Source organism: Camelina sativa, chromosome 14 (genome assembly GCF_000633955.1).
Source record: "Camelina sativa cultivar DH55 chromosome 14, Cs, whole genome shotgun sequence".
Classification (NCBI taxonomy): Eukaryota; Viridiplantae; Streptophyta; class Magnoliopsida; order Brassicales; family Brassicaceae; genus Camelina; species Camelina sativa.
Genome location: NC_025698.1, coordinates 8,195,029 through 8,208,580, shown reverse-complemented (window position 1 = coordinate 8,208,580; position 13,552 = coordinate 8,195,029). Strand labels below are relative to the sequence as shown.

The 13,552-nt window shown below is 37.6% G+C and overlaps 3 protein-coding genes across 3 annotated transcripts; 1 reads left to right on the top strand and 2 right to left on the bottom strand.

Annotated features, from left to right (window-relative positions):
• Window positions 4,332-6,391, bottom strand: LOC104740425 (uncharacterized protein YpgQ). Its single transcript, XM_010461005.2, has 7 exons — window positions 6,010-6,391; window positions 5,877-5,907; window positions 5,755-5,773; window positions 5,264-5,361; window positions 5,017-5,115; window positions 4,692-4,864; window positions 4,332-4,605 (listed from the first exon to the last, which is right to left on the bottom strand). The coding sequence occupies exons 1-7, from the start codon at window positions 6,175-6,177 to the stop codon at window positions 4,519-4,521; spliced, it is 675 nt and encodes a 224-aa protein (XP_010459307.1). The 5' UTR covers window positions 6,178-6,391; the 3' UTR covers window positions 4,332-4,518.
• On the top strand, window positions 7,501-8,237 carry LOC104740424 (agamous-like MADS-box protein AGL62). Its single transcript, XM_010461004.2, has one exon. The coding sequence runs from the start codon at window positions 7,578-7,580 to the stop codon at window positions 8,220-8,222; it is 645 nt and encodes a 214-aa protein (XP_010459306.1). The 5' UTR covers window positions 7,501-7,577; the 3' UTR covers window positions 8,223-8,237.
• On the bottom strand, window positions 9,672-13,505 carry LOC104740421 (alanine aminotransferase 1, mitochondrial). Its single transcript, XM_010461002.2, has 14 exons — window positions 13,135-13,505; window positions 12,437-12,487; window positions 12,299-12,349; window positions 12,140-12,205; window positions 12,000-12,061; window positions 11,812-11,890; window positions 11,623-11,727; window positions 11,429-11,539; window positions 11,160-11,297; window positions 10,877-11,072; window positions 10,628-10,782; window positions 10,431-10,505; window positions 10,148-10,351; window positions 9,672-10,051 (listed from the first exon to the last, which is right to left on the bottom strand). Exons 1-14 carry the CDS (start codon window positions 13,366-13,368, stop codon window positions 9,935-9,937), a joined length of 1,644 nt encoding a protein of 547 aa, XP_010459304.1. The 5' UTR covers window positions 13,369-13,505; the 3' UTR covers window positions 9,672-9,934.

Sequence of the window (13,552 nt, the reverse complement as noted above, 5' to 3'; positions counted from 1 at the left end):
GTCTGATCCCAAAAAAGATAAAGGCAGAGCGACTGACTGACTTTCGGCCAATCAGCCTTAGCAACGTAGTGTATAAAATTATTGCTAAGGTGATGGCTAATCGGCTTAAGAAGGTGTTGCCTAGAGTAGTGTCTGAAACTCAGGCGGCTTTCATCCAGGGGAGATTGATCACAGACAACATTCTCGTGGCACATGAGCTTCTTCATGCTTTGGATTCACCAAATAAATGCTCTGAGGATTCCTTAGCAATCAAGACCGATATTTCCAAAGCGTTCGATAGAGTAGAATGGTCGTTTCTACAGGATGCATTGAAGTTGCTAGGTTTCTCGGAGAGATGGATAAGGTTAATCATGACCTGTGTGAGAACAGTAAACTACCAGGTGCTAATCAATGGATCCCCATTTGGGGAAATCACTCCCACCAGGGGTTTGAGACAAGGAGACCCTTTGTCTCCTTATCTATTTGTTCTATGTTCAGAGATATTGGTTAGAATGTTGCAAGATGCGGAAAGTCGAGGCAAAATCACAGGGCTCAAAGTAGCAAGGAGTGCACCCTCAGTCTCTCACCTCCTGTTTGCGGATGACAGTATATTCTATTGTAAGGAGAATGATGATGAGCTTCAGCATTTGATTAGTATCTTGGATGAGTACAACATTGCATCAGGCCAGCGTTTTAATTACCAAAAGTCAAGCATATACTTCGGGAGAAGAATAACTCAGGAGCGTCGAGACCTTATCAAAGCTCTAACTGGCATTGCTGCTGAGGGAGGACAAGGTTTTTACTTGGGATTGCCAGAAGCTTTTGGCGGATCTAAGGTCACTACTTTCCGATACCTAAAGGAGAGACTTCAGCAAAAAGTCTCGGGATGGCAAACAAACTTTCTCTCCTTTGGCGGTAAAGAGATCCTCTTAAAATCGATTGCCATGGCACTGCCTACACACACAATGTCGTGCTTTAAGCTACCTAGGACAGTCAGTCAGCAACTAGCTTCTGTAATGGCTGATTTTTGGTGGAGGAACAAACAGAATTCAAAAGGCATGCACTGGCGGGCTTGGGAACACCTCAATAAGTCCAAATCAGAGGGGGGATTGGGATTCAAGGAAATTGAAGCTTATAACATAGCTCTCCTTGGTAAACAACTATGGAGAATGTTGACGAACCCCAATTCGCTCATGGCTAGGGTTTTTAAAAGTCGATACTTCAGCAAATCCAGTCCTTTATCTGCTAAACTTGGCTCCAGACCCTCATTTGCTTGGCGCAGTATCCACGAGGCACAAGAGTTATTGAAGCAAGGAGTTAGAGCTATTATTGGAAATGGAGAGTCTGTGAATCTCTGGCAGGACCCATGGCTTGGCTCTAAACCTGCTCGGAGCTTACATAAGGTTTGTATCATTCCTTCCGACCTACACGAGTCAGTTTCAAAATTGATGAAGGTTAAAGATATTATGGAGGATAGCAAGCGGGCCTGGAGACAGGATTTGCTAGACACACTTTTTACTATGGAAGATAGGAACTTGATTGGGAACTTAAGGCTTGGTGGACATAACAGATCAGATAGTTATACATGGGATTATGCTAGGACAGGACAATACTCGGTAAAATCTGGATATTGGGTTCTGACTCAGGTCATCAACACTCAGAAAGGTCCTCAAGCAGTTACACAACCTAGCCTAAATCCTCTTATAAGTCAAGTCTAGAGAACAAAGGCGAGTCCTAAGGTCCAACATTTCCTTTGGATGTGTCTCTCTAATTGTCTCTCTGTGGCAAAAAGCTTATCTCATCGTCATCTCTCTAGAGATAATTCATGTGTGAGATGTCCTCATGAAGCAGAATCGACGAACCACCTTTTGTTTCAATGCACCTATGCAAGGCAGGTATGGGCACTATCCCCCATTCCGTCACCCTCTGGAGGCGAGTGGTCTAATTCTCTCTATGCTAATATGTTCTTCGTCCTGAATATTGCTTCGCTCTACCCACAACGAGACGACTTGGAGAAGGATGTTCCTTGGATACTTTGGAGGCTCTGGAAGTCTCGTAATGAACTCATCTTCAAAGGAAAGGACTTTAATCCCCAAAATACAGTAGAGAAGGCATTAGAGGATGCTGAGGAATGGGATCAAAGGAAAAAGAATGAGCATGAGAAATTGACTAGAGGGCACCCTGTACCAAAGAGGACTGAGGACGCAAAGTGGAAGCTACCTCGAAGAGAATGGGTCAAATGCAATACTGATGGAGCTTGGAGGGGTGGAGATACATTGAGTGGTACGGGGTGGGTACTTCGTAATGACACAGGGGATGTTCTTTGGATGGGAGCGCAAGCCATTCGATGTGCATATTCGGCGATGGAAGTAGAGCTGGAAGCAATGTGGGGGGGCAATACACTCAATGCTCCGTCTGAACTATACAAGGGTTATATTTGAATCAGATTCTTTGGGCCTGGTTAATTTGCTAAATAGTGAGGAGATTTGGCCTGCATTTGCTCCTTTGCTCTATGACATAAAAGGTTTGCTCTCTTCCTTCCAAGACTTTAAAATTGTGTATGTCCTAAGAGTTTGTAATAGTGTGGCCGATCGAGTAGCAAGGGAATCTCTTTCTTTCGAGAATTATGATCCCAAGTTATACTCGATGATGCCTTCATGGATTAAGCGTTTTGTAGTGAAAGATAAACAGAGTGTATTATGATTGGTGAATGAAAGTTGATGTTGAGCCAAAAAAAGAACAAAAAATGAACGCGTAATGGCCGACCTGTTCGATGAGTTGAATCACTAATCCTCTCAGTGTTGGACGTGTGTTATGTAGAATGGTAATAGATTATTGTCTATACGCGATTAGTCCTTCCTTTCCTTCTTTTTTATTTACTACGAACCAAACCAACGACTTGGCTAAACGTGAACAATCTAAATCCATTCGATGCATTATTATTAATTTCAACATAAATTCCTTGTGCACGAAGTTAACTCTCTTTCCTAATATTAAATGTTAACAACTGATTATGAAAGCAAAGTCCAAGAAAAAAAAAAGTGAGGAATAATTGTCAGTAAAAGAAGAAAAAACTGAATTAAAAATTACTGCAAAATAATTGTCAGTAAGAATAATCATGTTTAAATAGCAAAGGGTATTTGAACTTCGCTAATGATAGCTAACACAAATCATATATAGACTCTATACTTAATACTTATTTGGAGAACTCAAAAATGCTAAGGTCTAGCTGGTAGTCTTTTTTTAAACTGGCCATGAAACTGATATTATTTTTAGTGTTAATAAAATCGAACTTAACTACCATCACAGATAAGATAAAGATCACTCAATTAACAAAAACTAGTATCTTAGGTAAACTACAGTACAAAAGACAAACAAATGTAATTAACACAAGGTTTTCGTCGATACGTTTTTTAATCACGTCAGTTTGGTATAAAAATATACATATTTAAACAATGTAATGTTAAATAATATATTATGGCCGACCGATGATAGCCTCGCAATGACTTAATCCACTAAAAATTCCAGAAGACATCTTTTATTCATGCTAGATGGTATCATCATCTTCCACTTATATATAAAGAAGACTTAAAAACGAAAATAGAAAGTCAATATTTAAACCACTAACTTTATAAAAATTAAAAATCCTTTACAAAAAAGACAACAACTGACTTTAGCGTAAAAAAAATGAAAAGAATAAGACTGGCTCTCTATAACAAAAAAGAGCACATTTATAATCTCCTATATAATAAAACGGAAGTACACAACTTTTTTGTAGATTATAATTTTTATAAGTTGATTACAAAATATGTTATACATTAAATATAAGTTGGTTACGAAAAACCGTTATAAATTAATTAGTCAATTCATAGCTATATGAATACACTTAAGAATATCCCAAAAAATCTTATTAAAAAAAATATTCAATGATTTATACAATTTCCTAAATAAAATCTTTAGTATTTCGTGTATTGTTACAAAATATATATTGTTAGGCATAAAAATATATTTTTAGGCGTAAAAAAGTAAAATCTTGAAAATTTATCACACTTAATCGTGATTTTCAAGATCTTATTGTGCAACTGAAAATAAAATTTTACCTAAGCACGAGCCATATTAAAAAACTTTCACCAAATATATTCAAAAATTAAAATAAAAACAAACAACAAACATAACCATTTCTCGTACATAAAATTAACAATATAAAACTTACAAAATAGATTTTTTTTTTCAAATCATTATATTTAGCCTATGATTTTATTGCATAATGTTTTATCCAAATTTTTTTTAAAATAATCATATAAATTATATTTTATTATAAAATTATAATATAACTAAAAAAAATTCAGTTATTAAAAAGAAACCCAAAGCATTTTGACATACATGAATGTAAATTAATCCCGAGGTATGTAACCGGTTAGGTCGGTTTGGTCGGGTACAACTTACTGATTTAATATAAAATTAAGTAACCGATTGACACATCAAACATCCCCTGCATTTTTCTTCTTCATGCATCATCCATCATCATTCGTTAACTTTTCAAGCTGACCCGTCCCACTCTCCATAGAATTCCTTAAGAAACTCTTCCATAAACTTGTGCCTTTTCTCTGCCCTCCTTCTACCCGCCTGATATTTTTTTTTCAATCCCACATTCAACTCTCTCAAATCTCAAACAACTTTCCGGATAAAAATTGTTTTTCTATTAATCTTACCTCGGTTTTCATCAGCTGCTTTAACTTGAGGAGTTTCTCATGAAAGTGATTAATAGTTGTTTGCTCCTCCTTCTTAACGTACTGCTCTTTGGTTAGCTCTGTTCGGGGCTTGATGTCAGGATCATGAAGCACTCTGTTCCTGCTTCCACCAAATGTAAAGCAACGAGCAATTCCTAAAACGGAAAGAGAACAACAGCAAGTCAGCAAACTACGACCACAACATTAGAGAATCTCCTGATGACATCACAGCAGATATTTGGCAATGACATATCAAAACTCTAAAAAACTGTTGAGAAGCGAAATACACACAAGAGAGCATTCTTACCTATGGCACCAATTGCATCAAGGCGATCAGCATCTTGAACTACCCCAAATTCTGGAAGAGATTCGCAGAGTGCTGCCCCAGCTAACTCGTCTTTGAAACCTGGAAACAATACACTTGTTCTGTTCACAAATGTAGATACAAGAGAATGCAATTTACGCACATATTTTGCTTAGTCGCATTGAAAACTCATGCAAGTTAGTAACAGTACATTGGATATGCTGAGTAAAAGTAGGAGCTGGAGACTAACCCATTCCATTGATGATCGTTAGTATCTTCATCTTCTTGGTCTCTTCTATACCTTCCTCATCCAGGAAAGTCTCAACAAGTTTTGCTTCCGAAGGGTCTCTGAATCCCGGTTATAATATAAGTTTGCCATGAAGCAACATGTCAGGGGCAGAGAATAAGTCATCATCATTCATATAGGAATGTTTTATTATCTATATAAACAGTAATATTTACTTAGTAGAGCCTAACCAATCCTAGGGTGTGAAATTCTGGCAAGAAATCTCTCACCTAATGGTATCCTATAAGCATTTGCAAACAGATGGAATCTAGCACTATGTTACCAAAAAATTACGAGGAGGCTCTACACTTGTAAGTGTATCAATCCATCCAGGTTAGTTCACTTCAAACAAATGTAAATGCAGGGGAACATAGAAAACTTCTATATCGTGGAAGTATGATCAAGAATGTTGCAAGGGAGCTGGTGATATGAAAATACGACTTAGAGAAACAAACCTTATGTACTTGTAATCACCTGATAAGAGAGTGGTAGAGAGAGAGAGATACACACAATGATCAATCTCTGGAGTATTAAACAAATGGCTTAAAGAAGAGGAAAAAAAGAAAAAGGTAACTACCTATATCATGGAGAAGAGCAGCTAACTCCACCTGCAAAAGATCAACAGAAATGATTCACCCAGAGAGAAAAATTGAAAAATTGACAAGAAACATCACAATGGAGAGAGCAAATTAAGGGTTCCAAAAACTCACAATTTCCATGGAGTCGGAGTTGGGAGAGAGACCTTCCTCGCGAGCAATGGAGAGAGCAAGGTCTCGGACCCTCCACACGTGCGCGGCGTCATGAGAAGCATCGTTTCCTTTCATCGCCTTACACACCAGCTCCTCCGCCTTCTTCATTACCGCCACCGTCGCCGTCATTTATCTTATTCTCAAATACGCAAATCTTCGGACGGAGGTGGATAGATATTTTTGATTTTTCAATTGATTCAACTCGGCCGTCTTCTCTCGACGTTGACCACCTTTACCGGAGTCGTCGGGGAGGGAAAAAATGGTTTTACTCTTTTACCCTTACCTTAGTGATAAGAGAGAATCTTCCACATATAGTGTAGAGAAGAGATCGGGACTGCACACAAATTGGGCAACATTCATATCAAGATATTATTATATACACAAAAATGCATATAAAAATATAACTAGCTACTTTAATTTTCCGTTAAGTACCTTCTAATTTTTTTTCCCGTTAATCATGATTTGGATTGTAACTAATGAATAGGATCGGAATGATGTCATCACTTATATCAATCACTTGTTGGCCACGATTTGAGATTATTTAATTTTGATCAACTAATCATTTTAGACATTTTCCTACCTGCATTTTACCGTGATAAATGGGATACTTTTTAAGTTAATGTAAGCAAAGAAGACGTCATGTTATTTTCTTCTGCCGCCATGCATGATGCTACACGCATATTTGTACGTGTGTGTGTGATGATGGATGGGTAATGATACACGATTCGCTCATCTTTGGGGGACCATATATTTATATGCACATTTTGTTTTTTTTGGTCGATTATAAGAATTAAGTAGGATCACAATCAGTGTTCAAGAAAGCGGTCTAGGCAGCCGCCTAGACGCCGTCTAGGCGCTAGACGATCAGACAGACGCCTAGATAACGGCCTAAACCGCTTAAAATTATATAAATTTTATTTTAATATTTATTTTTGATTTTTAAATTACATATATTTAAATTATTATGTTTTATATCTGTATACATAATTAATGAACAATTATATGTTGTTAATATAACTTAAATAAATGTATTTTTCTTACTTTTATTTATAATTTATAATTTTTTATTTTTATAACATATTTTTTGACATAATTATATATATAATATTTTATGTTATAAACGCTTAAACCGTATAAAAATTGTGTAGACTCCGACTAAGTGTTCTAGGCGCTAGACGCTAGATCACCGCCCAGATACCGCCTAGCTTTTTCTTGAACACTGATCACAACTGATTATTCAACGAACGAGTAAAATAGGAACTTATCCCGGAGATATATATTTATTTCTTTTTCTAACAAAACACGTGTCCTACATTTTAGCGCAAGGGTATCTTTAATTCATGAAATCATTCCGAAAATGTTAAATAATTGGGAGTGCTTTTAAACCAAACATTCCATAAATAAAGCAAAATATTACAATTGCCTTTATTACAGCATGACGATGAACAGCTATAAAATCCCCACGTCCAAGAAAAACCTAATGATATATACTTTCTTTAATCTCTCCTCCAATCCTTCTCGCTTTTGTCATGGAAGAAGAAAGAGAAACATCATCATCGATGACCTGCGTGACGACGTCCAAGGATCCACTTCAAACCCCTAACGTGTCTGTTAGTAAACCCCAAAAGGAGACAACAGCACAAACAACCCCTAAAACCACACGAGGTAGACAGAAGATAGAGATCAAGGAGATCAAGGAAGAGAGCAAGAGACAAGTAACCTTCTCCAAACGACGCCGTGGGCTGTTCAAGAAATCAGCTGAACTTAGCGTTCTCACCGGTGCAAAAATCGCCGTCATAACGTTTTCTCGGTGCGGTAGGATCTACAGGTTTGGCCACGTAGACGCATTGATCGATAAGTATCTTCGTAAGATTCCGGTGAAGTTGGAGGGGTATGCCGGTAATAACGCGGCGGAGGAAGAAGGTAGGAGGCCGTGGTGGGAGCGTCCGGTGGAGAGTGTGCCAGAGGAGGAGCTTGAAGATTACGTGGCAGCATTGAGTGTGTTCAGAGAAAATTTAGGGAAAAAGATCATGGCCATGAGCAACGATCGGCCGGTTGAGATTGTTCCGGCATGGCCAATCAACATGATGGGTTGGAAACCGACGATGGATATGCAAAACTTGGAAAATCTTACGGATGGGATTAATCGCTGCCGTGTAGGTCAAAACGGGTGATTGCTTTTGGTCACTTGTATAAGTATTCCTCTAGAGAATTTCTTAAGTATTTGATTTAGTTTTATGAGTTTAGTTATATGATTTTATGCTATTTATATTTGATTCATTGTTTTCTTATAGCTTGTATACTTTATACTTTGGAAATCAAGTTGTTTGAATTATTTAATAATATTTGAACTACGTACTCATAATGTAGAAAAGTATTAAATCAGTCAATCCAGCTTCCAATGTTTTTTTTATTTTTCCTTAGAATTTGACTCAACGCAAAAAAAAAACATAGAGTAAAAGTGTTAGGTTAATCCAAAAAAACTTGCAACTCGCTTTTCTCTTTCACGTTGGTCCGTCTGTACTGCGCTCCTTCAGGCCTCAACACATCCAGGCTAGCTCATCACTGACTAATGTTGACTATTTCTCCACGGACAGCATACTCATACGTGGAAACCTGAAATCTCCAAGAAATATCATATTATTAGAGTAACACAAGTTTCAAGACTTCACTCACTAGAGTTGGATTCAGACATAGAAAAAGAAAAAAAACACCTTGGTATTGATGGAGTCAAGAGAGGAAGAGGAAGCAGAATAAGTCATTTCCGAAGAAGAAGACAAGTGACGTGATGAAGAAGCAGGAGTAGGACTTGGGGAATTCGTTGGGACTTTTCGGAAGCTATCTTTTTCTCTTCTAACTGGGGCTTTCTTTAGATTCTTGCCTATCTGCAAATCTCTCACAGCTTGACCAGAAGGTGTCATTGTTAACAGAGAACGTCCCTCTACACTATACATACTTGCTGCTAAAGATACAAGTAGCACAATGAGAGCAACTGAAAAGAATCTCTTCATTGTGAGTTATCTTCTTGCAATTCCGTTATGAGTCTTGAAAGCTCGTAACTTGTTCTTGTTCTTTTATGTTTTTTGTTTATATTTTAACTGAGTAAATCTTGGATAGATGTGAGTTAGTAGATAAAGAGAGACTTATGAAGCTTCGTGCTTTATAATACGATTGGGATCTAACTACGTGATCTTACTTTTGACTACTGCTATGCTAATGAGATGGTGAGAAAACTTATAATCTTAATCTCAATCATTTAATGATGATGATAGTCCTCAGCATCTGAATTCAATCATATCATATGTAGAGAAAGACGACAGATCCACCTATACACATTACCTAACTCATGTGCAACTGTGCATGCTTTGAAACTTTGGAGATGGTGGCCACGTGAATAGAGAACGTGATTACTGCCTAGTGTTATTAACGGAATTTGGAGGTATTAGTGTAAAATCCAATCTCACAAAGGAACAAAATTGCAGGTAACAGCTCTCTACTAATCATCAGTACTTTTTGTGCAATGCAGAGTTATTTATATTTAAATAACTTTTATGTCAAATGAAGAAAGAACGAAAATGATTCTATGAAACCGTGACTTGAAACATGGGATAGATGGAAAAGAGTTCAGTAAGTGTTTCTAAGAAATTTAGAGTTTGATTAACCGTTTTATAAAAGCTCTTTCAATAACATATTATGGTTTATCAGCCAATATAAAAAGAACAGAACAAAAGAAGAAGAGAAGAGCACTAACTAATGCTCTCACATCTCAAAAGCTTCTGTAAACACGATGTCGGTGAAAAAGAAAAGGAATGCATGGGGACCTTTTTCTTATTATTACTCAAGATTGATCATAAATCTATAGAGAGAGATCTTCAAAACAGAATGCTTAGTCGCGGAACTCGTCCATGAAGCTCTTGTGGAACGCAGTTAGACGATCAACAATCGCTGGAATCTTATCCTCTTGGGGAAGTATAGTGCACCTGAAATGCCATGTTCCGGGTACCTATATCAAACCCAAAAACACACACACACAAGATCAATAACAGTAAGTGAGCTTTTGGTTCGGTTCTTTAAATCGAAAGCTTTTTCTTTTTCAAACCTGTCTAAAGCCAGAACCAGGGACTACAACTATTCCAGTAGCTTTTAGAAGGCGTTTGCAGTAGTAGTTGTCTGGCGCTGTCTTTTCCGCCTCGGCAGCTGCAATCGCCTTCTTTGAAAGGTTAAGGCAAGGGAATAGATACATAGCTCCTTCTGCTCTATTGCACGTAACACCATCTAGCTTGTTCAGAGCCTCTTCAAGAGTCTGCACGGTTAGAATCCAAACGCAGTAAGAACAGAAAGTTTTAATGATTAGTCCTAATTCTCTATAATATGTGGCTAACCTTTGCACGTTTTGCTAAAGACGAGAGAATTCCATCCTTCTCTGCTATGTATGATTCGTAGGAATCATCACCAGGCTGATACAATTTCATAAAAGCTGTTAAAGTCAATTATCTAGAGTGGCAAGTTCAAGCCACCTGGTGGAAATTGAATCAATTGGGAGAATCTGTGATGAGAAAGTCATATAGATGTTTTATACCTTGGGAGGGCTCATGATGAGACTAGCAAGAATTTGACCACCGATGTTGGAACAAAGATTCACAGAAGCAACTTTGTAAATCTGCTCTCTTACATCAGAAGTAAATCCAGTAACTTCCATGTAACCACCTCTCTTTCCACACTCTCCATGGTATCCTGTCGAAAGAATGAATCCAGTTTTAAGACTAATTTCATATCGCCAATAATGAGAAGCTTATCAATTAACTAAGATGATTGTTCTTTTTCAAACCTTTGGAGATAGACTGGAACGAGACTAAGGCAAGATCCTTCTCACCGTAGCCCATAGACCGGGCTACTTTCTTGAAGGAATGAAATTTCTTGTCAGGGACGTAAACATTTTCTTGGTAAACCTCGTCGGCTAAAAGAACTAAACCCTCTTGTTTGCAGAAATTAACAATGTCACGCTGGTTTTCTTCCGCAAGAACCTTAACAAGAGCAGAGGTCACATTTAGACGAAACTATAATTTGCATGGATATAGATCTGTGAGTTTTAGTATCGAAGATCCATTTACCTGCCCTGTCGGGTTTCCAGGGTTGATGACAGCCAAAGCTCTCACAGTGATGCCTTTTGACCTAGCATCTTCAAGTTGCTTCTTCAGCTCAGATATTTCAAGGCCCCATCCTGATGCTTCGTCAAGGTAATATGGAACCTACCCCAAAAAGATGACAACAATCAGAAGAAAGACAAAAAAAAAAACTCGGGAAGTGGATTCATCACCCCAGTTGATATAGTCATCAATCAAAATGATATCATCATCAGAAGCAGACATTACAAACATACCAAAGTTCCACCGTGAAGGGCAATTGATGCTGAGTACAATGGGTACTGCGGAATAGGGCAAAGGATTCCATCTTTCTCTGAAGTTATGAGAAGTTGCATCATCATATGAACCTAGAACGAGAGGAACGTTATTGTCACCTTCAAAACAAGGTGTTTCAAATTCTAAGAGTTTAGAGAAGTTTCATAATCATTACCCCTGGGCTTGCGCCATCTGTCATGAAAATATCATTAGGATCAGCAGGGAAACCATCACGGGCTTCAATTCCAGCAGCAACTGCATCACGTAATCCCTTGATACCCTGATGCAGAACATAAGATTAAGAGACAGGATCGTATATTGAGAGGAAGGAAGAGATGCTATCAAGAGTTATAATGCCACAAACCTGGCTGTGGCTGTAAGCACCAGTCGCTTTCCCGGGAATTTGGTCCAGAATCTTCCAAGCCCGCTCAATTGAATCAGAACTAATAAAAGTTGCAATCAATTTTAAACCAAGTCTTATACCACGAAAGCAACACGATACAGAAGCTGAAAAGTATACTGAGGTAAAAAATAATAAACCAGTGTTAGTACCTGAACAAACCATGTGTTGCACTCTCGTCCAGCAGGGCAGTGTGGGAACACAGTGCAAGAACCTGAGACATAGATGTTACAAGTTAACTCACAAGTAACATATGGACCAACTCAGCACCATAGAAGCTCACTTATTTTACCTCTCTGAAGAATGTTATAGGCTGTTGACCAAGAGACTGAGGATTCCCGATATTACAGTAGATAATCTGTCAAAAGCATAGAACCTTGTAAGCTTTCATTCAAGATAAGAATCAAGTTAGACAACACGAAAAAGGGGCTAAACACCGATTATAACGTACCTCATCAAAGGGATAAGCGTCCTTGTTAATCTTCAAATCATCTTGCAATTTCTGTGAGGTGAAAGCAGAAATCAAAATGAGCAAAACAGTATCCACTTAAGAAAAATTATACAATCAAGGAAAAAAAAGATGTTTTACCTGAGCAATGTTGACAATCTCTCCACGGACAGCATACTCACATTTGAGAACCTAAGATCCCCCAAAAAGAAACTCTATCGTTAGAATAAAAAAAACCCAAACAAAAGCTTCAAGACATCATCAGTCACTAGAGCTAGATTAAAGATGCAGAACTGTTCCTTGACAAGAAACTATTCAACTGGAATATATGAGCTAAATCAATTCAACAAATTAAAGAGAAAAAGTAAGCATCAAACAATCATTTAATTAATCACAAGGATCGAATCTAGGAAGAACACATAAATCCAGACTTTTTTAACATCCACAAAAAGGGTGAAGAACAGAAAGAATTTTAAAAAGTCCCAGTTTTATATGTGTATAATAACAAAGGATCAACTAGTGATATATATATATATATATAAAAATATATAATACGTAAAAGAAACAAACCTATCAAAGTGTCAATGATCTAGCTGCGTAAGACGAGGATACGAATCATATCATATACCCTTAAGCACACAAGCATATTCTCAATATACCCTCCTAAATCTAACACAGAGCAATCTTTAAGAAAGTAAACAAAGCTCTTCGCTTTTACCAAATCAATCGAATAATCCAAACCCAGAATGCAAAATCACCTAAACCCCTCCAAAAGATTAAACGATTGAACAAAGAGAAGAAATAAAAGGCGAGAGAAACAAAAAAGAAGAAAAACCAACCTTGGGATTGATGGAGTCAAGAGTAACGGGAAGAGAGGAAGAGGAATCAGAAGCAGACATATCGGAAGAAGAAGAAGAAGACAAGAGACGCGATGAAGAAGAAGAGGCGGAAGGAGCTGAAAAGGGAGGAGGAGGAGGAGGAAGATGAGAGAGGAAGGTGAGATTTTTGTGATGATGACGACGACGAGTCTGATCTACAAGATTTTTGGCTTGACCAATCACGAATCTCCGCATCTGTGTTGTGTGATGATGAGGGATTTATACTTGTATATTTCCTTGGTGCTCAAACCAAATTTCGCTTTTTTTTTTTTGTTTTGTTTTTGCTCTCCAAAAACGAAAGTTCCCTAATTCCTGTCTTCTCTCTCTCCTTTTCACACTGATTTTGACATTTTTTTTTCCTTCGTCCACCGATTTGGAA